General features: G+C 48.4%; 1 protein-coding gene across 1 annotated transcript; it reads left to right on the top strand.

Annotated features, from left to right (window-relative positions):
• The first annotated feature begins 12,914 nt into the window (after positions 1–12,914).
• On the top strand, positions 12,915–20,973 carry LOC136513012 (auxin-responsive protein IAA1-like). Its single transcript, XM_066507013.1, has 5 exons — positions 12,915–13,514; positions 13,621–13,811; positions 13,890–14,004; positions 20,531–20,593; positions 20,714–20,973. The coding sequence occupies exons 1-4, from the start codon at positions 13,303–13,305 to the stop codon at positions 20,577–20,579; spliced, it is 567 nt and encodes a 188-aa protein (XP_066363110.1). The 5' UTR covers positions 12,915–13,302; the 3' UTR covers positions 20,580–20,593; positions 20,714–20,973.
• The last annotated feature ends 2,394 nt before the right edge of the window (positions 20,974–23,367 follow it).

Here is a 23,367-nt window from a genome sequence, read left to right on the forward strand (position 1 = left end):
TGCATAGCATTTAGTAAGCTTTGCCGAATTATACTAGTAGGGTAGTTCGATATTTAGGCTACAGACATTTAGTTTTCCTCACTAAAATCTCATCCCATCAGGTGCTACAAAAGATAAGCTTATGAAACCCAGGCACCGCGCCTCAGGTTTTCCAGTAAGTAGCTGAAATTTGTAACGTTTCTTATTAAAGTTATACTTGTCTCCATTCCCACCAATTTCCTTCTAGTTTCATCTATGGTTTCTACAAGTTAGCAATAAGTGGCATTAGTAAAGACAATAGCTGTGCCTTACTCTTTACCATCACAAGATCCTCTATATAATCCTAGTTGAACCCCAAATTCAAAATCCTTAGTTATAAAGAAACCAAAATCGTCTGCCACTGCTAGTATCTATCCTATCCAAGTCAAGGAAGCAAAAGAGCCCGACGTGTGGATGCATCAAAGTGAAGACTTGCATTGTGAACATAAAAAAAAAGAATAAGACATCCATTGGGCTGTTTTAGTGGGCTGTTTTCTCCAGCCCAGGACATTGGCACAACATCTCGGGCCGTTGAGGCCCTGTACTGTGAATCCCATTTGCTAACTTTGATCTGATCCGATGTGCATGTCAGCATGTGTGAGTGAGCATCACAGGTATGGTCCGGGATGGAGCTCTGCAGGCTGCCCCGCTGTCCGCTGCAGCTGCAACGAGACGAATGTTACTATTATTACTGAGTGGTGTTTGCATCACTAGTGCAAGACTAAAGTTTAGCCTCTAAAGTTTAGTTCTGTTGGGCTGTTTAGATTCATGGGCTAAACTTTAGTCCTCTAATCTACGATGGCTGATTTAACCTCCTTTAATTATCCATGCACGGCCATGCATGCGAGCGGCAAGGGGTATGGGGCGTCCAGCGCCCGTCCCGAGAGAATTTAGCTCAATTAGGGCCTCTTTGGGAGCAAAAGATTTTAGCCCAATTTTGAGCCATTTGCTCACTTTTAGCCTTCCTGTTTGGATCTCCATGACAAAAAATTTTTTTAAAAGTGTAGGACTAAAGTTTTACCATGTGATCTAAACATAGCCTAAACAAATTATATTTCTGAATTCTGACGATGATGCTCGTTCATTTACTGGAACCGCCATATACCAACATGAACGGTTTGCTGTATCAGCTAACTGCAAGTGTTGACTCCATTTCTTGTGCGGTGTTCCCACTGAGCAGAACAGAGCAAATAGACTAGCTCAAAAGTCTTCCGTTTATCCGTAGTTTGACATGAACAGCCAAAGGAATTTAGGCCGTGTTTAGTTCGTGAATTTTGAGAATTTGGCTACTGTAGCACTTTCATTTTTTATTTAGCAATTGTTGTTCAATCATGGACTAATTAGGCTCAAAACGTTCATCTCGTAATTTCCAACCAAACTGTGCAATTAGTTTTTTTTTCGTCTACATTTAATGCTCTATGCACGTATCGCAAGATTCGATGTGATGGCTATTATAGCACTTTTTGAAAAAGTTTTTTTTGGAACTAAACAAGCACTTATTAACAAAAAGGTGCAGGACAGAATGTAATCCTAGGACTGAGATAGCAGCAGCAGCACTGTCCGGCACTTGAGTGGCAGCAGTTGTATTATGCAGAATGCAAGCTGCAAAGCATTGTCTTGCTGTGCTGCAAGGAAGCTGCACTGCACTGCAGTCTGCAGAATAAGATACGCCCGATGAAGCATTGTCTTGCTTTCGCTTTATTTCTGCAAAAGCACAAGGTACTCATATCCGGGCGTTCCCTTTTAGCTTTCGCTTTTTTTCTGCCGTCTTTTTGCCTCTTTGGTCTGGGACTTTTGGGTCCAAGCCCCTCGAGCATATATACTCGCAGTCGCATATACCACTAGTACTACTACTTATATTTTCGCAAGCCTTGTTGGATGAATTGTGCATGCTGTCCCTTGGCTTGGCCCTACGCCGCTACATGGCAATATCAAGGTAAGTATGTTGAGCAACAAATGTTAACCCAGCCGGTCGAGCTGGTAATTTTCTTACAACACTGTTAAGGGAACACTTGCTAAATTAAACCTACGAGCTTGTGTATGGGTGAGCAATTAACAGATGTGTGCCCATCCGATCGAGCTTGTATTAGGCGATTAATGCGCTAGCAGTGGCAAATTTAGGGCTGTTTATTTACTGGGGTCCATCAATTACGATAGATAAATGTTATAAATTCTCTACTAAAGCATCATTAGAAATCAAGAAAAATCTATTACAAGTAATAAAGTTGATCCCAACCGACAGTGTTTTCGACTAGATTCGCCCCCGTGCGTTAGGGTTGAATGCTAAAGGAAAATTGCACTGACCTTGGCAATATATTTGGCATGATATGGCTTGAGTTACAAGTGGATAGACCATATATATATATATATATATATATATATATATATATATATATATATATATATATATATATATATATATATATATATATATATATATATATATATATATATATACCGGTAAGCAAAGCTGATTCAACTCTGATGCGTGTAAAAATATTGCAAGTAGCAGGTTCTTGGCCGGCCGGATGGCAGCATGTGGATGTAAACAACGTATGTTTCGCTATTAGATCTCCATGTGGGCAGGCAAAATGTACATCGAACTATCTAAAGAAGAGAAGAACAATAGAAGATTCTAATATTGACCTACTCTACAACTGGGAGTAATTTTGTCAGGCACCTTTTGTTGATGGTACGGTATGGTAGATTATTAATACACAGGCGATGGATGGGAACATATAAAAGAGGCGATTTTTAATTAAAAATTATACATATAGTTAGGCAAAATGGATATTATCTATCTAAAATATATTTATTAATTAATATCCAATCCCACGCAGCTACGCCATCATCATATCGTCAGCTCTGTTCGCCTACAGACAGACAGACAGACAAGCTACTCCTGTAGTATATTGCGTTTTTAATCGTTGAAATAAACGGGGCACAGAGTGCTGGTCTGCTGGATTCTCAATGATTAGTCCAACCGACAGGCCAGGAAATCAGCAATGCTGTTGCTGTTCGATTTGATATCTTCGTATACGATTTCTTCGTGGAGTCTACTCCTAGAGTTTTTTTTTTCTGAAAGTGTAGTTGGTGCTGGAAGACAAAGATAATAAAAAAGCAGCTAAATCGAAGGCGTCCTTGAGTAGTTCCACCGATGAGAGGAGGATGCAGTCTTTTAGCAGACAATCACTACTACACAAAGTTTAATGGGGCGGGCCAACCGTCTCCGATCAAAGGTCACGGTTAATGGAGGATTAATGGCGCCCGTCTCCAAAAATAAATTAAAAAAACAAAAAAGAAAAAAAAACCCGAAGCCCAAACCGGGCCTAGGCTGCGCTCCGCCGCTGCCGCCATCGCCGTCGGGGAGCTCGATCCGCCGCAGGCCAGTTCAATCTGCCGCAGGGGAGCTCAATCCGCGCCGGGGGAGCTCAATCCGCCAATGCATCCGGGCATCGTGGTGGAGCCCGCCACTGCCGGAGGATCCACCCGCGAAGAGGTCGGATCCGGTCTCCCTGTGCGCCGCCGTCGCATGAGGATCCGCCCGCGCCGAGGCCGGATCCGCCCACGCCGGGGCCGGATCCGGCCTCCCTGTGCGCCACCGTTGTCGGATCCACCCGCACCGGGGCCGGATACGGCCTCACCGTGCCCCACCGTCGCCGGATCCGCTCGCGCGGGGGCAAGATCTGGTGGAGGCGTTAGAGGAGCGCCGCTGGATCTAGTGGAGGCGGTACATCCGTCACCACGCCGCCGCTCGCACAGGGAGAGGGAGGGAGGAGTGCCGCCACGCAGGGAGACGGAAGGGGAGCGCCACCACATCGGGAGAGGGAGGGCGCCGGGAGAGGGAGGAGGGAGGGCACTACGCTCTCGGGAGAGGAGAGCCATGCGCTCGGGGAGAGAAGGGCCGCGCGCTCGGGAGGGATGCGCCGTGCGCGTCAGGGAGGGAGAGGAGAGGACAGGGAGTGTTGGAGTGAAATGTGAGAAACCCTAAGTTACACTTATATATGAGCCCGATAATATGGGGTTTGCTGGGCTCGGCGCTGGGCCATGATTTTAGGGGGCGGGCCTTATAGTGTGCCCGCCTCTAAAAATAGATTTACGGAGGTAGGCACTTTAAGACGACCGCCTCCGAAAATAGAGGTTTTTTTAGGCGGATGCATTAAGGTTGTAGCGGACCGTGACGCCTAAGAGTGGGGGGGGGGGAATTAGGCAACTTAAAAATCTAACTCTAAACTATGGTCTCTTTTTCTAACTTTAGCAAAACCTATGTAAAAGATAAACTATCTAAATGTGCAACTACGGTTTTGCTAGTGTATTGCTATCTCTACCGCAAAAGGAGTAAAGCATTCAATGTAAATGCGGAAGCTAAATAGCAAGCTAGAGATATGCAAACTCACGTCGACGACTCCGGTATTTTTATCGAGGTATCGAGAAGCGCGCAAGCTTCCCCCTAGTCCTCATTGGAGCCCCTCGCAAGGGCCAAGCTCCCGATCGGGTAACTCCGTGGATAGTCTTGGGCCTTCCCCACATGCAAGTGGGTCTCCAACGTGCCTTCCGGCAAGCCTCTCCCGGATGCTCCCCGCCGTCTTCACTATCAAGCTTTCGGCCGAAACGCCGCGGGCCTTGTTCCCTCCGGTACACGGTGGCGGCCACACCACAAACTCGGTTGGTGTGATCTCGCAAGACTACAAGCCCCTCCGATGTACAACAATGGTGCTCGCAAGCACCAAGTGGTAAGGGGTATGCAAACCTCACTAAACACTAGGCCTAAACCTAGAGCAAGCACATATGCGGTAGTCTAATCAACCTAAGCATTTCGCAAAGCACCTACGCTAATCACCTAATAAAATACTAAGCACTATGCAAGTGGACATCAGTAAAATGGTGTATCAACACCCTTGGTATGTTTCCTTAGCTCCACACTTGTCATTTGGCCGATTGGGGGTTGTATTTATAAGCCCCACTGAGAAAGTAGCCGTTGGGGATGAAGTCATGCTTTTCTGCCACTGACCGAACGCTGATCACGTCCTGACCGGACATGTCCGGTCGTCCCGACCGTTGGAGCCACGAACAATTGATCGGACGCTGCCAGCGTCCGGTCACATGCCACAAGACGCGTCCGGTCGCAAGTTCGCCGCTCTGGAACCTCTCTGTACTCGATCAGACGCTGCTGTCCTGCGTCCGGTCGGTTTGCCGTCAGCGTCCGGTCACTTGCTGAGTGTATTGCCGGACTGATGAACAGTGCCATCGGTGCGTCCAGTAGATTCACTTGTTCAGCGTTCGGTCACTGCTGCTGACGCCTGCTGTTGCCGAGCCACTGATCGGAGCGTGCGGTCACTTTCTTCCAACGTCCGGTCACTTATGTGAGCTCGTTTCTTCACGAACTTGCGTGCGGCTTGGTTCCTATCTTCATGCTTGGACTTTGCTTGATATCTTGGGTCTTCTCTTATGCTCCTAAGATCTTGCTTGAGGTGTTGATCATCGGATCATCATGTCGCCTTTGTCCAAGTAACGTCTTGCATCCTATTGAACTACAAAATAATCACTTACAAATTCATTAGTCTAATTTGGTTGTGTTGGTCATCAAACACCAAAATCTAAAGTAAATGGGCTTAGGGTCCATTTTCCTTACAATCTCCCCCCTTTTTGGTGATTGATGACAACACGACCAAAGCAAGCAAATAATAAAAATTTTGAATTTAAAACCTATCTACTTGCTAGGATGCAATGCAAGGGGCAAGATTATATGATATGAAAAGATACTACTTGTAAGACTACATAAAAACTCATCTTGCCCTTGCAAATGTCCCCATGTGGTATTATGGATTTAAGCCTTACTTTCTACAAATTCTCCTCATTACATAGGCTAATCCATAATCCACTATCCTCCCTTTCTCGGACCATTACTATAAATTAAAGCTTGCTTTTGGTCCTCTAAATTCTCCTCCTTTGGAATCAAACACCAAAAAGAAAAACATTAGTAGCACAAGGGAGGGTCAAACTTTGTGATCCTTTGTGTGTAGAGTGAAATAGATCACAAAATTTGACTCTTACATTATATAGACTAAGCCCCCCTAAATATGTGCATACATATGATAGAAGACAAAGCATATACATAATTGGCAAAGTATTGCACAAGAGAATTTAATCTATATAATGCACGGAGAAAGCATATAAATATCAAAATGAAATCAACATGATGATATTGGTTTTGAAATACCACATGTAGAAATCAATTTTATTTCTACCACTTGCAATCGGTGGTGGATTTTTGAAGTATGATGCTTAACTCCGGGGACTCCATTTTCCTTCCAATGAGACTACTACACACATGATAAGCTTAAAAATGTGTTAATCTCAAAGCATCCAACTTGTAGAGTAACCTCCCCCTAAATTTATGCACACAAGTATGGAATACTTGTAGGAAACATGCACATTGATTTTAGAATAAAAAATACCACTTGAAAGATGTCATCATATGAATGTGAGAGCCATTTTCGAAGGCGATATTCGGGAGAAATTATCTATAATTTAGACTTTGGCACATATTATATGAACAATTGAAGGACAAGCTATGTGCCGTGCTCCTAAATAATTTTAAACCATGTAGGATTGCTCCAAGGAATAAGAATGAAACCGAGCAAGCCTACCATATGAAATACCTAGTGTATGCATGACAAAATATATAAGAATGCAAATGCAAACCTAGACATAAAGAGTAACTAGATGCTAAAAGATACCAATTATAGGAAAATTTTAAATCTAATACCAATTGAAGTAAATTGAATCTAGTTACCTAACATGGGGGGGATTTGGGTCCATAGTATTCACTAACCCACTTGGCAATGATTTTATCCATCATGATGCACCCCATGAAATGCATCCATACTTTGCCAAGTCTCTAAATTCTCCGAAGTCCATTGGACTTCTCACTTCCCTTTTGGGATCCAAATCTTCTTGGTGCTCTTCATGTTGGATATGATTTCTTTTGGCACCCAAAAGCATTTGACCCCATTGTTGGCTTGCTTGTTCACCTTGATAGCCACCACCTTATCATTTTTCTTCTTCTTCAAGAGATAAGGTGTGGAGGCCTTCTTGTCCACCTTGTTGGTGTAGGTGTTGGAGAGCTTGCTTGTTTGCTTTTTCTCCTTCTTCTTTGCTTCTCTCCCATTCTTCACCTTGTACTCATAGGACTTGTGGCCTTCCTTGTGGCACACGTAACAAACCACGGTTTTTCCTTCATCAAGCTTCTTCACTCCCTTGACGGTGTTATCTTGATGAAGTTGGGCTTGCTTCGCCTTTCCTTAGACTTGAGTCAAGTGCTTTGTGAGGCGAGCTACTTCTTGCTTGAGTTGTTCATTCTCCTTTGCAACCTCTTGTGTGTATGTATCTACAACAACTTTCTCAACACAAACTTGGTTGCACAAAGGTGAGTCTAACCGCAAATCATTACAAGAAGTAGAGGCATCCTTTTTAGACATGTTAATGATAGAACTTTTCCTTTTAGATGCCTTGGTAGGAGTTGTGCTAACGGCTTCAAGACTAACAACTTTATTAGTTAGCTCGTCACAATGTTTGCACATAGTTTCCATTTTAACAAGCAAACTTTTATAAGCATCTTGTGAGCTAGCTAACTTTTCTTTTAATTTTTTATTTTTCTTTACAAGTTGCTCATCATTGATTGTGCATGCATTTGTTGTTGCATTAGCCTCAAATCGCTCAATTTTAGTAGATAGTTCAACATTAAGATTAGCAAAGTTCTTATATTGTTCAAGCAAAGTTTTGTATACTTCTTGTGAACTATCTAGCTTTTCTTTAATCTTTCCGAGCTTCTTTTGTTGACTAGTGCAAACTTTAGCATAATTAAGATTTTGTTTCAAAATTTCTTCATAAGAAGGCATTTCATCATCACTATCACTCTCACTAGAGGATGAGCTTTTGTTACCTCGTGCCATAAGGCACACACGAGAAGAGCTTGATGATGAGTGCTTGCGCCCTCGCCTCTTGTGATGGTATTCTTCTTCACTTGAAGAATCATCCCATGACCTTATTGATGTGAGGGCTTGGTTCTTGCATGCCTTCTTCTTTGTCTTGGGTGTGGGCTTGTTTAGACAAACTTCCACAAAGTGCCCCAACTCTCCGCATCCATAGCATCCTCTCTTTCTTTGCTCGTTTCTTTGATTGGTGAAAATGAGATCTTGGATTTGGATGGGCACATCCTTGACATTGAGCTTTTGGATCATCTTCTCCACCTTGTTGATTAGTTTGATTGATTCTTCATCAAGGTCGGAGGTGGAGGAGGAAGATTGATCATCACTTGAATCTTCATCATCATCATCATCATCCTCATCTTCTTCTTCATCTTCACTTGAGGAGCTTGAGCTTGAGCTTGTCTCAACTTTATTGCCCTTCATCTTCTTTTTCTCACCACAAGCGAGAGCTTTGCCTTTGCTTGATGAAGAGGCTTCTTCTTGATCCATCTTTCGTGACATTTCAAATGCCACAATCTTGCCAATGGCTATGGCTGGGGTCATGGAGCTCAAGTCCTCCATGTTGTGAAGGATGGTGATGATGCTTGCATATTTCTTTTGTGGTAGCACGGAAATGATCTTTCTCACGATGTTCGCATCATCTAGCTTTGTTAGTCCTATTGAATGGAGCTCATTGATAATTAGATTCAAATGAGAATACATATCACGAACAAGCTCATCATCTTTTATTGTAAATGAATCATAATTTTATTTAGCTAGACAATATTTTTGCTCACGGATATTAGATGTGCCGTCATAGAGCTCTTGGAGTTTTAGCCATATTTTATGTGCCGTATTTAAAGTGAACACTTGGTTAAACACATCCATGCTAAATGACTCAAACAAGCATTTTTTTGCTCTAGCATTGAAATAAATTTCCTTTTCATCACTCTTCGTGGGTTTATCGGAATTCTTAATGGGTTTCATCCCATCTCGAGTGACTCTCCAAACTCCCAAATCAACCGCCTCAAGGTAGCAAGCCATTCTAGCTCTATAATAGGGGAAGTTAGTGCCGTCAAAGTGCGGAGGCCTAGAGGTATCCATCCCAACCACTCTAAATAGCGTCGGCTCAACGACGGTTAAGCCAAAGGTCCAAATTGAGCCAACCGGCTCTGATACCAATCGTAGCGGACTGTGACGCCTAAGAGGGGGGGGGGGGTAAATTAGGCAACTTAAAAATCTAACTCTAAACTATGGCCTCTTTTTTCTGACCTTAGCAAAACCTATGTAAAAGATAAACTATCTAAATGTGCAACTACGATTTTGCTAGTGTATTGCTATCTTTACCGCTAAAGGAGTAAAGCATTCAATGTAAATGCGGAAGCTAAAGAGCAATATAGAGATATGCAAACTCCCGTCGATGACTCTGGTATTTTTATCGAGGTATCGAGAAGTGCGCAAGCTTCCCCATAGTCCTCGTTGGAGCCCCTCGCAAGGGCCAAGCTCTCGGTCGGGTAACTCCATGGATAGCCTCAGGCCTTCCCCACGCGCAAGTGGGTCTCCGACGTGCCATCCGGCAAGCCTCTCCCGGATGCTCCCTGCCGTCTTCACTATCAAGCTTCCGCCCGAAACACCGCGGGCCTTGTTCCCTCCGGTATACGGTGGCGGCCACACCACAAACTCGGTTGGTGTGATCTCGCAAGACTACAAGCCCCTCCGATATACAACAATGGTGCTCGCAAGCACCACGTGGTAAGAGGTATGCAAAACTCACTAAACACTAGGCCTAAACCTAGAGCAAGCGCATATGCGGTGGTCTAATTAACCTAAGCATTTCACAAAGCACCTATGCTAATCACCTAATAAAACACTAAGCACTATGCAAGTGGAGATAACTAAAATGGTGTATCAACACCCGTGGTATGTTTCCTTAGCTCCACACTTGTCATTTGGCCGATTGGGGGTTGTATTTATAAGCCCCACTGAGAAAGTAGTCATTGGGAATGAAGTCGCGCTTTTCTGTCACTGACCGGACGCTGACCACGTCCTGACCGGACATGTCCGGTCGTCTCGACCGTTGGAGCCACGAACAACTGATCGGACGCTGCCAGCGTCCGGTCACATGCCACCGGACGCGTCCGGTCGCAAGTTCGCCGCTCTGGAACCTCTCTGTACTCGATCGGACGTTACTGTCCTGCGTCCGGTCGATTTGCCGCCAGCGTTCGGTCACTTGCTGAGTGTGTTGCCGGACTGATGAACAGTGCTATCGGTGCGTCCGGTCGATGCACTTGTTTAGCGTCCGGTCGCTGTTGCTGACACCTGATGTTGCCGAGCCACTGATCGGAGCGTCCAGTCACTTTCTTCTAGCGTCCGATCGCTTTTGTGAGCTCGTTTCTTCGCGAACTTGCGTGCGGCTTAGTTTCTATCTTCATGCTTGGACTTTGCTTGATATCTTAGGTCTTCTCTTGTGCTCCTAAGATCTTGCTTGAGGTGTTGATCATCGGATCATTATGTCGCCTTTGTCCAAGTCACGTCTTGCATCTTATTGAAATACAAAACAATAACTTGTAAATTCATTAGTCCAATTTGGTTGTGTTGGTCATCAAACACCAAAAAATCTAAAGTAAATGGGCCTAGGGTCCATTTTCCTTACAAAGGTGCCCGCATCCGTAGATTGATTTTAGAAGGCGGTTATTTTTTGACCACCTCTGCTAATAAAAACGACCGCCTCCGTTAATCGGCGGGTATTTTAGGTGGCGGTTGAATTTTGTGACCGCCTAGGTTAATAAAATGGCACTGCCTCGCAAAATCATTTGTGTAGTAGTGAACGACCTGTGTCGTGGCAATTAGCGGTACCGAAGCACGCCGTCTTCTTTTTGTGAAAACTCTTGGTTAGGAGAGGGCGGTAGGGGCGCAGGACGGGTGAGAGGTGGGCGGAGCGGTGCAGCGGTGTCCTCGCTACCGGGCTCGCGCGATGGTCAAGGCCAGCTGAGGAAGGTGGCTAGGATTAGGGTTTAAGCTTTGGGCTCTCCAATGACCTCCGGGCCTAGATGGATGGCCGGGGGTGGTGGGTGGCCGGACGGCGGAGGCGGTTCATGGGCAGCGAGAGACAAAGTAGCGGCGGCGGCGCTGGCCGGGCAGTTGAGGACATCCGGTGGGCGGGGTCGTCGGTGTCGTCGGTAGGGCAAGGGATGGTGAAGCTAGAAAGGGCATGGTAGAAACGACGGGGGTGATTGGTGGGCGATGCAGCCGGCAGCAAGGACGCCACTGGTCGGGGCGGTGATGGCGAGGGAGTATGGCTCGACGAGGAAGAAGAAGAATAGTAAGGGGGTGTTTGGTTCCTACAGGAAAATTTTAGTCCCTGTCCCATCGGATGTTTGGACACATGCATGAAGTATTAAATATAGACGAAAAAATAACTAATTGCACAGATTGTGGCTAATTTGCGAGACGAATTTTTTAAGCCTAATTAGTCCATGATTTGACAATGTTGTGCTACAGTGAATATGTGCTAATGGTGGATTAATTAGGCTTAATAAATTCGTCTCGTAAATTAGCCTCCATCTATGTAATTAGTTTTATAACTAACTCATATTTAGTTCTCCTAAATAGCATCCGAACGTCCGATGTGACATGGACTAAAATTTAATTCAGGAAACCAAACACCCCCTAAACCACGCTTTCGAGCACACGCGCGTTGCTTAAAGCCTCGCTGGAAAGGCAGCTGCACGATGCAGCTTGCGCTTTTGTTTCACCTCCGCATGCTAGATGGACAGATGGTAACTACTGCATAGGAGTACACGTGAACCTGAACAATAGGATCGTCAAGGAACACAAGGGGAGGAAAAAGGAAGGCAGTTATTTTTCCTTGAGAGCACGTGTTTTAATGTCTCTGAATAAATAGATTTGTAGAGTTATTTTAAGTCAATTTTTTAAAAATTTTAATCGATCTAGAAAAAAGTCAAGATTTAAGACATCAAATTGAATATATGTCACAACGTGCTCGCTTTATGTTGTAGATGTAATTACTATTTTTTTAAGATAGTTAAACTTAAGATTATAGGAATTGATTTGGGATAGAGGGTGGTAACATGGTGATCGTGGATGGTTTCTTTTTGGCAAAAGTTTAGCCCTGTCCCATTGAATCTTTGATACCAATTATGAGTATTAAACATAATTTAATTACAAAACTAATAACATAGATTTAGGTTAATTTACGAGACGAATCTATTAATTCTAATTAGGCCATTTTTAACAATGTAGTGCTACAGTAAATATTTACTAATTATGGATTATATAGGCTTAATTGATTTATTTTGCTAATTAGTCTACTCCTGTGCAATTAATTTTATAATTAATTCATGTCTAGTCTTTCAGCCTGTTCGGTTGGCTGATTCGTATCGTTGCTGGTTCGTAAAGAAGTACTGCTGGCTGATTTGTGTGAGAGAAAAATACTGTTTCAACTAGAAATTTACGATCATTTACGACAAGCCACGGCTAAACGAACCTGCTGTTTGTAGTCAGCAAACAAACCTCCCACCTTAGCCCGTGTATCGTCGATAGCTTCACTGCTGGGTGGACGACACGACGAGCTTCCGTTGCTCAGCGATCCGGGTCCGGCCGCAGCGCAGGCGTCGACCACCGTGCGTCCGTGTCCGTGCCGTCATCTGTCATCTCTCGGGGAAAGCGTGCGGGTGCGGCAGAGGAAAGAAAGCGAAATCCGGTCCCACGCCGGCCGCACGCAACCACAAATCGCAGGCAGGACAGGAGGAAGGGAGATGCGGCACGGAAGTCCAAGGGACCCTGCCGCCCTGCGGCCGCGGCGGGGGGACACGCTCCCGACAGCCCGGTACGGCCACGCGCGCCACGCTTTATCGCCTGTCCCCTCCGACCCGGTACCCTTCTCCCCCTCCAGCTCCCGGGTTACGCGACGGGCGGACCCGCTCCCGGGTCAAACACGCCACCAGCGGCCAGCGGCCAGCGGCCGTCGAGTCGCGGACGAAGCGGCGGCTAGCTGCAGGCTGCAGGGTGAGCTGAGCGGCACGGTGGCCAACCGGCGGCATGCATGGCCCACAGTCCCCACACGACTAGCCGTCGCCCACGGATTGAACCCATGCCGAATGACCGGTAGACCAGTGACCGCACCCGATTCCCGCCCACCTATAACCACCTTCTCCTCCAGCCTGCCCCCTCCCGTCCCGATCCCGTCTCGCCGCCTCGTCACCGACGGAAAGAGAAAGCCGCCGGCCGCACGCGACCGGAGTTGTAACCACACCAGACAAAGCCCCAACCCCCTCTTCCGCCAGCCTCAGCCATGTCGGAAGGCCCGGCGCGGAGCTCCACGGAGTCGTCCTCCGCGGCGTCCTCGGGGCTCGACTTCGAGGACACCGCCCTCACCCTCACGCTGCGCCTCCCGGGCTCCGACCCCGACGTCCGCAAGCGCGCCGCCTCCACCTCCAACCCCGCCGCCGGCCGCGGCAGCAGCAGCAGCTCCCCGCGGGCCTCCGAGGCTCCGCCGGCCCCCAAGTACGTACGCTCGCTCGCGAGGGACGGACGTAGCTACGCTCGTGGCGGTTCGTTGATTTTGGGGGTCGATTCGGGTCTGATTCGTTCGTTTGGGTTGGTGATCAAGGGCGCAGGTGGTGGGGTGGCCGCCCGTGAGCCGGAACCGGCGGAACGCGCTCCCCAGCAGGGGAAAGTTCGTCAAGGTGGCCGTGGCCGGCGCGCCTTACCAGCGCAAGGTGGACCTCGAGGCCTACGCGGGCTACGACCAGCTGCTCGCCGCGCTCCAGGACAAGTTCACCTCCCACTTCACCGTCCGCCGTGAGTGCATCGTCCGAACTTTTCTGCTCTGCCTTGTTCCTTGTTGCCTGAGCATGATGGATGGGTGGATATATGCAGGCCGGGTGGGGAACGAGGAGATGGCGCTCGTCGACGTCGTCAGCGGGGCAGAGTACGTGCCCACGTATGAGGACAAGGACGGCGACTGGATGCTCGTCGGGGACGTCCCCTGGAGGTGAGTTTTCACTCGGGCGCCTTCCTCGCTATTATCACTTCTGCTGCTACAAAGATAAAGATCACATCGTTTAAATTCATCTAGACAACTTATGACTATGCTCATGGATTGGTGCAGTGTTGGATCAGAGTGTGGTGACATGTGAAATCTGGAATTCATAGGTTTTTTTTGTGCCTTTTAATGAAACATGTGTGAAAGCGTAATAGGGATTGTGGAATACGCGATGTATTACTCAGGAGCCAATGTTGTGTACATATATAGGCACGATGGGGAGCCGGGTACGGCAGGCCCATGGGCCGTGACACGTTTACAATCTAACACTCCCCCGTAGTTGGAACTGGGAGCACCGCGAACATTAAGACTGGACCTAAACTCCACAAAGTCGGAGTCCCTTGGTGAAAATGTCAACGTACTGGGATGTCGTAGGGACATGTAGAACACTAACTTCTCCAAGGGCGCCGCGGTCACGAACGAAGTGTGATCAATCTCCACATGCTTGGTCCGTTGGTGCTGAACGGAGTTGGTGGACAAATAAACGGTACTGACATTGTCACAGTACACAATGGTAGCTCGTCGAAAGAGGTGAATGGAGCTCATGAAGGAGTTGGCGCAACCAGCACGCCTCCGCAACTCCATTGGCGACAGCGCGATATTCGGCCTCTGCACTAGATCTGGAGACTGTTGACTGACGCTGTGAAGACCAGAAGATCAAATTGTTGCCCAGAAATACGCCGTAGCCAGAGGTGGAACGACGAGCGTCGAGACAACCGGCCCAATCAGCATCAGCATACACAGTCAGATCAACAGGCGAGGTGCGAAGAAGGTGAAAACCAAGATCCAGAGTACCCTTGAATATAGCACAGGATACGCTTCATGGCGGTGAGGTGTGGCTCTCTCGGGTCATGCATGTGAGGACAGACCTGCTGGACGGCGTAGGCAATATCAGGACGCGTGAAGGTGAGGTACTGAAGGGCTCCGGCAATGCTGCGAAAATGTGTCGGATCGGTCATCGAAACACCATCAGCAGATATCTTGGCGTGAGTATCGTCGAGTGTGCTGCAAAGCTTGCAGTCACGCATACCAGCACGGTCCAAAATATCCCGCATATATTGCTTCTGAGAGAGAAATAATCCATCAGCTCGACGGTCAACAGAGATACCCTAGGAAGTGATGAAGAGGAACCATATATGTCATAGAGAATTCCGCTGGAGAGCTGCTATGACGTGCTGAAGAAAACTATGTGACGAGGCGGTGAGAACAATATCATCCACATAGAGAAGCAAAAATGCTATGTCGGCGCCGCGGCAGTAAATGAACAGGGAGGTGTCAGCCTTGGCCTCAACAAACCCGAGAGAGGTGATGTGACGGGCAAAACGACTGTACCACGCGCGAGTTGCCTGCTTCGGTCCATACAGTGATCTGTTCAGCCTGCACACATAGCTGGGTCGGAAAGAGTCAACAAATCTAGATGGCTGCTCACAGTAGACAGTCTCAGTTAGCGTCCCATGGAGGAAGGCATTCTTGACGTCCAACTGATGGATCGGCCAGGAGCGAGACAGAGCTAGTGTAAGAACAACTCGAACGGTAGCTGGCTTGACAACTGGACTGAAAGTCTCATCGTAATGAATCCCAGGGCGCTGAGTGAAACTTGTGACGATAAACCCATTTACCGGTGACGATGTTCACACCAAGCGGACAGGCAACCAATGTCCAAGTATCGTTAGCCAGGAGTGCATCGAACTCGCCCTGCATCGCTGCTCGCCAGTTAGGGTCTGCCAAGGCGGAGCGGAAGGTCTTTGGCATGGGAGAGAGTGTCGCCGTATGAAGATTCAGGCGATCGACTGGCTGAATGAAGCCAGACTTGCCTCGAGTCCGCATGCTGTGATTGTTGACCACAGGCACGATGGACTGAGGCCGCGTAGCGGCGGTGCGTCCAGCTCTACTGGCAGCAACCTAGGACCGAACGTCCACAGGGGCAGCAGAGCCGGATGCCAAGGAGCCGGTGGCGCCACCTGGACCAAAGCCTGGCTCGATGGTCGGTGGCGCACTGGGTGCAGCCGCACTGCCCGAGCCAGAGGCGGGCAGCGGACTGGGCGCGGGCGAGGGGGCACCGGGCACAGGCGATGACGCCCCTGGTGCCGGTGCATGAACGCCAGGCGCGGGCGCGGACGACTGAGGCGCGCCGGGAGGAGTACCTGCAACCACAGCACTAGGCCCAATGGGCATAGTGGAAATGTCATCATCGTTCAAAAAATCCAAGGTGGCGGGATCCAAGGGTGAGGTCGACATCTCAAAAAAGGGGAACAAGGACTCATCAAATATCACATGACGAGAGATAATGATCCTTTTGGAGTGGAGGTCGAGACATCGATAACCCTTGTGATCGGAGGAATAACCGAGGAACACACACAAGGATGAACGAGAAGATAATTTGTGCGGAGCTGTGGAGGACAAGTTTGGATAACAGGCGTAGCCAAAGACCCGAAGGTGAGTGTAGGATGGATGAGTGCCGTATAGAGAGCAAAAAACGGTGTAAGGCAGCCGATGGTCGTAGTGGGGTGACGGTTAAGGAGGTAGGTGGCAGTATGGAGGGATTCAACCCAGTAGATCGTGGAAGGCTGCCCTGGAAAAGAAGAGAGCGCACAATATTATTAATAGTGCGAAGGGCGCGCTCGACTTTACCGTTTTGCTGAGAAGTGTATGGGCACGACATACAAAGGACGACGCCCTATGAGAGGAAGAATGTGCGGGCCGAAGAGTGATCGAACTCATGGCCGTTGTCGCACTAGATGGCCTTGACAGGAGTGCCAAACTGCGTGCGCACGTAGGCAAAAAAAGTTAGAAAGCGTGGCAAAAGTCTCAGATTTAAGGCGAAGCGGAAATGTCCAAGCATAGTGGGAGCAATCATCAATAATAACGAGATAATATTTGTAACCCGACACGCTAGCAACAGGGGATGTCCAAAGATCACAATGCATTAAGTCGAATTTATTGACAGCTCGAGAAGTAGAGGTTCCAAAAGGAAGACGAACATGACGGCCCAATTGGCAAGCATGACATATGTGATCACAGTTTGGGTTTATTACACGGAATAGCTTGAGAGCTAATAAGCTTAGACAAAGCATCGGAGCCGAGATGACCGAGACGACGATGCCATAGGGTGGAGGTGGAGGCAGTAGCGGCGAGTGAGGGTGTGCTGCTGGTGGGCGGGAAGAACAGGTAGAGGTCACCCGTGCTATTGCACCTGGCGATCACGCTCCGCGTTTGTAGGTCCTTCACAGAAAGGCCAAAAGGATCAAACTCAATGGAAACAATTATTATCTGTGGCGAACCGGCGTACAGAAATTAAGTTCTTAATAATGCTAGGTGACACTAAAACATTATTGAGAACAAGAGGACGACGCGGTGCATTAAAAGAGAATGAACCAATGGAAGTAACGGGCAGCAAGGCGTCATTACCGACAATGATAGATGAAGGACCAGACAAGGAGGGAGGCCGAGGAGAGGAGAGAATACCAGAGTGGGTGGTCATGTGTGAACCGGCACCAAAATCAGCATACCACTCGGTGGGGCTAGGTGGCAGCGTCAAAGACATCGTGTTGAAGTTGTTGATGAGGGACGCCTGCTCCCAAGACCCTCCAGACATGGGGTTCCATGGCGCCGGCGTCGGTGGTGTGCCTGATGAAGAAGCCGAGGACGCCATGGAGCCCCTCCCCCGTACGCGAAGCCTGGGGGCGGGGCGAACGACGGCGCGAACCCTGGGGGTGGCGCCGGGTAGTAGGGCCCGGGGGACGACACCATGTTGAACACCAGCTAGGGCTGTTCGTACGCCGCGGGCTGGGGGCGCAGCAGGTGACCAGGGAGGTCGCCGTAGCCGTGAGGCCATAGCTGCACGGTGTCGGACGGCGCGCCGTGGGATGGAGCATCACCACGGGCACCGCCGGGTCGTGGACCGCCTGGACTGCCGCTGGACTTGCCGCCGCGTCCACGACGGCGGGAGTTGCGCGATCCGGAGGAGGCGCCGGAACCCGCGGGTGCCGGTGCTGTCGGGCACTGCTGCGTCGGCGCTGGTGCTACAACCAGGGCCTGTGGCGCGGCAGGAGTTGCGTCGTCGTTGGTGTCGTTGAGGTTGATCTCCTCCAGGAGCAGGAGTGTACGCGCCCCGTCGAACGTGGGGAACGGCCGCTGCATCTTCATGTTGGACACCATGTGACGAAACTTGGCATTGAGGCCGTGGAAGAGGGTGAGGACCAGCTGTCGATTGCCGATCGGATCGCCAAACTCGGCGAGGGAGGCGGCCATCATCTCAAGGCGGCGGCAGTAGTCCGTGATGGACAAGGCGCCCTGCTTGAAGGTGCGGAACTCGGCCTCCAGTAGTAGGGCGCGAGACCCGCGCTGCCCGAGGAATTCGTCCTCGAGGTAGAGCCATGCCGCGCGGGCGCCAGGTTCCCGGATCATCAACGATTGTTGCAGATCGTTGGACACGGTGCCGTAGATCCACTTGAGGACGCAACAGTCTATGGTCGACCAAGCCGATCGGTCGGGGTAGGAGTCGTCGGAGAGTACATGAGGCTTGAGGTTGTACTTGCCGAGGATGATGAGGAAGAGGGAGCGCCAGCGGCCATAGTTGTTGGCCGGTTTCTCCAAGGTAATGGGAACCAAAACCTTGATGTTGATGATGGCGATCGCCTGCGTGTGCAGGGTGGCATTGGTGGCTTCCTTGGCAGCGAGCTTCTGGTTGAGGGCCGCATGGGCCTCCTCCTCGAGGCGCTTGGCCTCGGCAGCCCGGGCGGCGGTAGCAGCGTCGTCGTCGCTGGGGCCATGACCGGATCGGCAGCAGCAGCAGGCAGCGGACCGGATCAGCAGCGGCAGCAGATGCCGTGGCGATGGGATCAGCGGCAGGCAGCGGCAGGCGACGTGAACAACAGCATGCAGTGAACCGGATCGGCAGTGATGGGATCAGCGGCAGGCGACTGTGAATAGCAGCATGCAGCGAATCGGATCGGCAGCAGCAGCAGATGCCTGGCGATGGGATCAGCAGCAGGCAGCGGCAGGAAGGTGGCCCGGTGAGGATCTCAGTGACAGGGCAGTGGAAGGGCCGGCGACATAAGGTCAGCGGCGGCTAGGGTTTGCGGAAGCGGCCGTGGGAGCGAACCTGTCTGTGATACCATGAAAGCGTAATAGGGATTGTGGAATACGCGATGTATTACTCAGGAGCCAATGTTGTGTACATATAGGCATGATGGGGAGCCGGGTACGGCAGGCCCATGGGCCGTGACACGTTTACAATCTAACAATGTGCAAGGCACCTTCGCGAAAAAGTGGTTAAATTAAGTAGAGTTAATGATCGATCTGGTTGGTGGCAGCATAGGACACTCTGGTAAATAGGGCTTAATCCCCTCAATTAGAAATTTTGATTGTTTGTCGGCGAAGTGTTCCACTACTGGCTAGGGAATCATGATATATATGGGGGTCATTGTTCTCACTGCTACGAGGTATCACTTGGGTTATTGGTTGGATCTTACCGGTATCTGTTGGTCTTGAATCCATAAACTGCAGAATTTAACATTCTTGTCTTGTAGTTTTATTTGCCCTGTGGATCTTGGAGCCTCTTGGGATACAACTCTAGAATCCAGCCTCAAAATATTTGATCTGTAATTATTGGCATCCGCGATAAGGCCTGTAAATCTGGAATAGTCTCTAGAAAATGTAATCGACATTAGTTACTAGTTCTGTTCTAAATGCAATATGTTTCCCTTTATTTGCTGAGATTGAGATCTTCAAACATATGTTTAACTCAATTTATCCAGCTTTCTAACGGTGGGCAGACAGTGGGGAAACTGTTCATGACGGTTTACTATTTGGGCTGGTGCTCCCATTTGAATTTTTTTATCCAGTGGCCGCTAGTAGCCTAATGATGGGAGTTCCCTTGCTGATTCTTTTGCATCATATGCTTTTCTTACATAACTAGGCTCAACAGACTTTCCTTTTCTTATTTCTCAAGTAACTGACTCGTTGAATAGCTTTGATGTATTTGTCTCGCCACAACTAGGACAGCATGTGCATATAGATATAAAAAAAGAAGGAATCAAGTTGATTGAAACTGCTTTGGATGAGGTTGCACTGCTTGCTTGTTTTCGGCATAACCTTTTGGGTTAAGGCTAACATTGGTAGTTTTGTTTGATTGTGCCCAACCATTTCTTTTGCTTTTCATAATATCTTTTGACAAACGTTAGATTCCAGCTAGATGTTAGGAGTACTTGCATAGGTCTAGGAGATCAGATTCCTGTCTAGGGAGTTGGAGCATGCCTCGAACCTAGCTGTTACTTTTCCATGTACATTTTTTTAGTTAGATTTCAACAAACCAGAGCATCACAGGAACATTGAGATGGCTTGAGGTTGAGGGATATGTTCTTTACGCATACTCCTTTTTTTTTGGGCAAAATATTCCCTCAAAGTTGGAGACTTTGAGTCCAACAAGTCATCCTAGATGATTCTGACCTTCCAGCTTTATTTCTGATTACAGAATGTTTGTGGAAACCTGCCAGCCGTCTTCGTCTGATGAAAAGCTCTGAGGTGGTTGACTTAGGTGCGTACTTCCAATCTTCTGAACCTCGTTTTGTAGAGCTGTTGTGGTGATTGGTTGGCCACCAGACAATTGCCTCCAGCAGTTTTCCTGGATGAGTCTAATATTTCCTATTCTCTGCAGCACCGAGAGCTGCTGAATGAAGAGCATGTCCACACTCTTTTGCTACAAACTGCTTCAAAGGGAAAATGGCCTCTTTTGCTTGCTGAGGCAGTGAGGCTCTTCGTGTGTGTGTCAGAGAGAAACGTGTACAGCCATCGACTTCTACTTTCAGTCTTTTCTGCATGTTTTTTGCTCTTGGTAGACTGTGTTCGATATCTCAGTATAGAAGCCACGTCTCTCAAATATATGATCATAATCATATTCATATGTATTAATGTATACCCATTTACCAAGCTCTGATCGAAGGTGCGATGCACCATGATTCGTTGCACATACCACGTAGAATTCCATAAGCACTTGCCGACAGAGCAAGGCAGTGAGGTTGAAGCTTTGATCTCCGATTGATTATATCTGAGCTGTATGGGAATGGCATAACGCTACTGTTCTGTGCCTCGAAAGTGCTGGCTCACACGACAACAGTAGTGCATTTGCTGGTAGGTTGCCAGCGTCGGCCGCAGCGTGCCGTGCCGGTGTAGCGTGTACATCGTGATTGCTACATCATACAAGTCGGGACCCGTGAGCACCAGGCCGCGTGCTACTGAAGCCTTTTAATATAACTGCCAAGTTTGTTTTCCGCATAAACATGATGCACGCTGAGCTGCAGCTGTCAGAAAACGACTGTTCCCTGAAAACAGATTCCGCTCCGGTGCTGAACTGCTGATGCTGATCAAGCAGCGGGCTGTGCAGGCCTCCCTGTTCTGTTGTTTTTCCTTGATGAGTGCAGGTTGCCACGTCATCTGCCACGACGGATGAAGATATATTTTATTTGGCTTTTGATTTAACGCAGCAGCAGGGCACAAGCACGATCGGTGGTGGCCTGGCCTGGGCCCGGCTCATTGGTATTTTTCTTTTGCCTGTTCGCTGGTTGGTTTCCCAACTAGGTTTGGACTGACTGGTACTGGATTTATTGTGAGAGAAAAAACTACTGATTGGTAACTGATCTAGGCTGGCTGAAACCAACCAACCGAGAGCTGTTCGTCTCCTTTTCGCTTTGTGCGATCGTGCGTGAGCTGTCGAAATGGGCTGTCACCGCTTTGCTCAATGGGGGGTTTGTTCGGTTCGGCAGCGATGGACCAACAACTGCAACTCAGTGCTGCTTCCTTCCCTGTTTTCCGGAGGATAAATTCCCCTAAAAATAAATTGTAAATTATTAGCATATAAAATAAATCAAATAAAAGAACCTCTGAAGTGTGGCTAGGGCTTAGGTGTGGCAGCCATGTCTACGTTTGCCCATGATGCATTGTCGTTTTGGTAAACTTTTTCTTTTCATTCAGTTTTATCATGTAGGGCTAACCCCTTCTTTTTTCCTTTTATCTTATATAAAGTAATAAAGGAAGAAAAAAGGTTGGCATTCCACATTCCGTTGTTCATTTCGTATTTTCGTACATGGAATGGTACCCAAGGATTTAAGATGCTTAACTTGGCTCACAATATAAATTGGTCGTTGTGTACTTGTACACTCTAAGGTAAAAAGATGTGCGGGTCGTTTTTTTTTCTGTTTCCATTGTCTCTCAGCTTAGCCATTGCAGTATTATATTCAAAATCTTAGCTTATAAACTATCGGTGCAGAAAGTGGCCAACACGTAAATATTTATAGTTTTACCGTACGTTGTGATCAGAGGTGGCCTAGCACTCAACGACACATGGTTTATACTGGTTCAGGCAACGTGCCCTACGTCCAATTTGAGTCGGTTGGTGACTTTATTCCTGAGCCCAGGTGCTCGAAGTTTACAGTTGGGTTACAAATGAGAAGGAGAAAGATGGGGGTACAAGAGGTCCGGTCGGACTTCGGTCGGAAGGGCCGAGAGTGACGGAAGCCCCGCTATGAGCTAAGTGTTCGAGCGTGTGCTTGTGGTTTGAACTTGGCGGTTCTGTTGTTGTGTACTAGAGAACTTGATCGATCTAAATGAACTTATCTGTTGGAAGAGAGCGCATTTCCTTTTATAGATGAAGGGGATGGCCTTACAAGTGAGAGGGAGGGAGTATGTTCGCTGCTAAGTTTTGCTGCCCACGCGGAGGGTACAAAATGATGGTAGGCGTCCACAATACTGTTGAATGTCAGATGCAAGTGGGAGGTTGCGTCGTTTTCGTCAGGTATGGTAGATGTTGGTACCTGCTATACTGTTGATGCCGAGAGGCATGTAGGGGGTTTTACCATGTTCGTCTGACATGGTAAATATCGACGCCCACAACACCGTCGATGCCTCAGAGGCACGTGCCGTATTTGTCTGGTATGGAAGTTGATGGCGCCCACAACACTGTAGGAAAAATATCGGCGTCTACAACACTGCTTGCGTTCTGTCATGCCAGGGAGGTCGTAGGGTACTGTCCTACAGATGTACATGGTACAGTCCTTGGTATTGCGGTTGACTTGAGTGTGCTGCCTTACTTTCTCCGTCTATTTCCTTGTCCTTACCAAGCGGGCATCCCTGGTCGGTTGGTCCCAGTCGGCTCTGATTGCGCCAGTCGGAGAGGAGCCGTAGGTAGGGGTCCGGTGCATTTCCGGTCGGAGAAGCAGGTCGGAGTCGGAAGTGGCATTTTGGCCAGGCCCTTCGTTCGGAGAGATCGTCCGGAGGCGAGCTGGAGACCGAAGAGAGTGCTCTAGTCGGAGAGGT

The sequence above is a fragment of the Miscanthus floridulus genome, chromosome 16, assembly GCF_019320115.1.
Source record: "Miscanthus floridulus cultivar M001 chromosome 16, ASM1932011v1, whole genome shotgun sequence".
In the NCBI taxonomy this organism is placed as follows: Eukaryota; Viridiplantae; Streptophyta; class Magnoliopsida; order Poales; family Poaceae; genus Miscanthus; species Miscanthus floridulus.

Coding starts and splice junctions, on each gene's coding strand:
- LOC136513012 (XM_066507013.1), top strand. CDS start 13,303: ATGTCGGAAGGCCCGGCGCGGAGCTCCACGGAGTCGTCCTCCGCGGCG. Junction 13,515..13,620: donor GAGGCTCCGCCGGCCCCCAA/GTACGTACGCTC, acceptor TTGGTGATCAAG/GGCGCAGGTGGTGGGGTGGC. Junction 14,005..20,530: donor GTCGGGGACGTCCCCTGGAG/GTGAGTTTTCAC, acceptor TTCTGATTACAG/AATGTTTGTGGAAACCTGCC.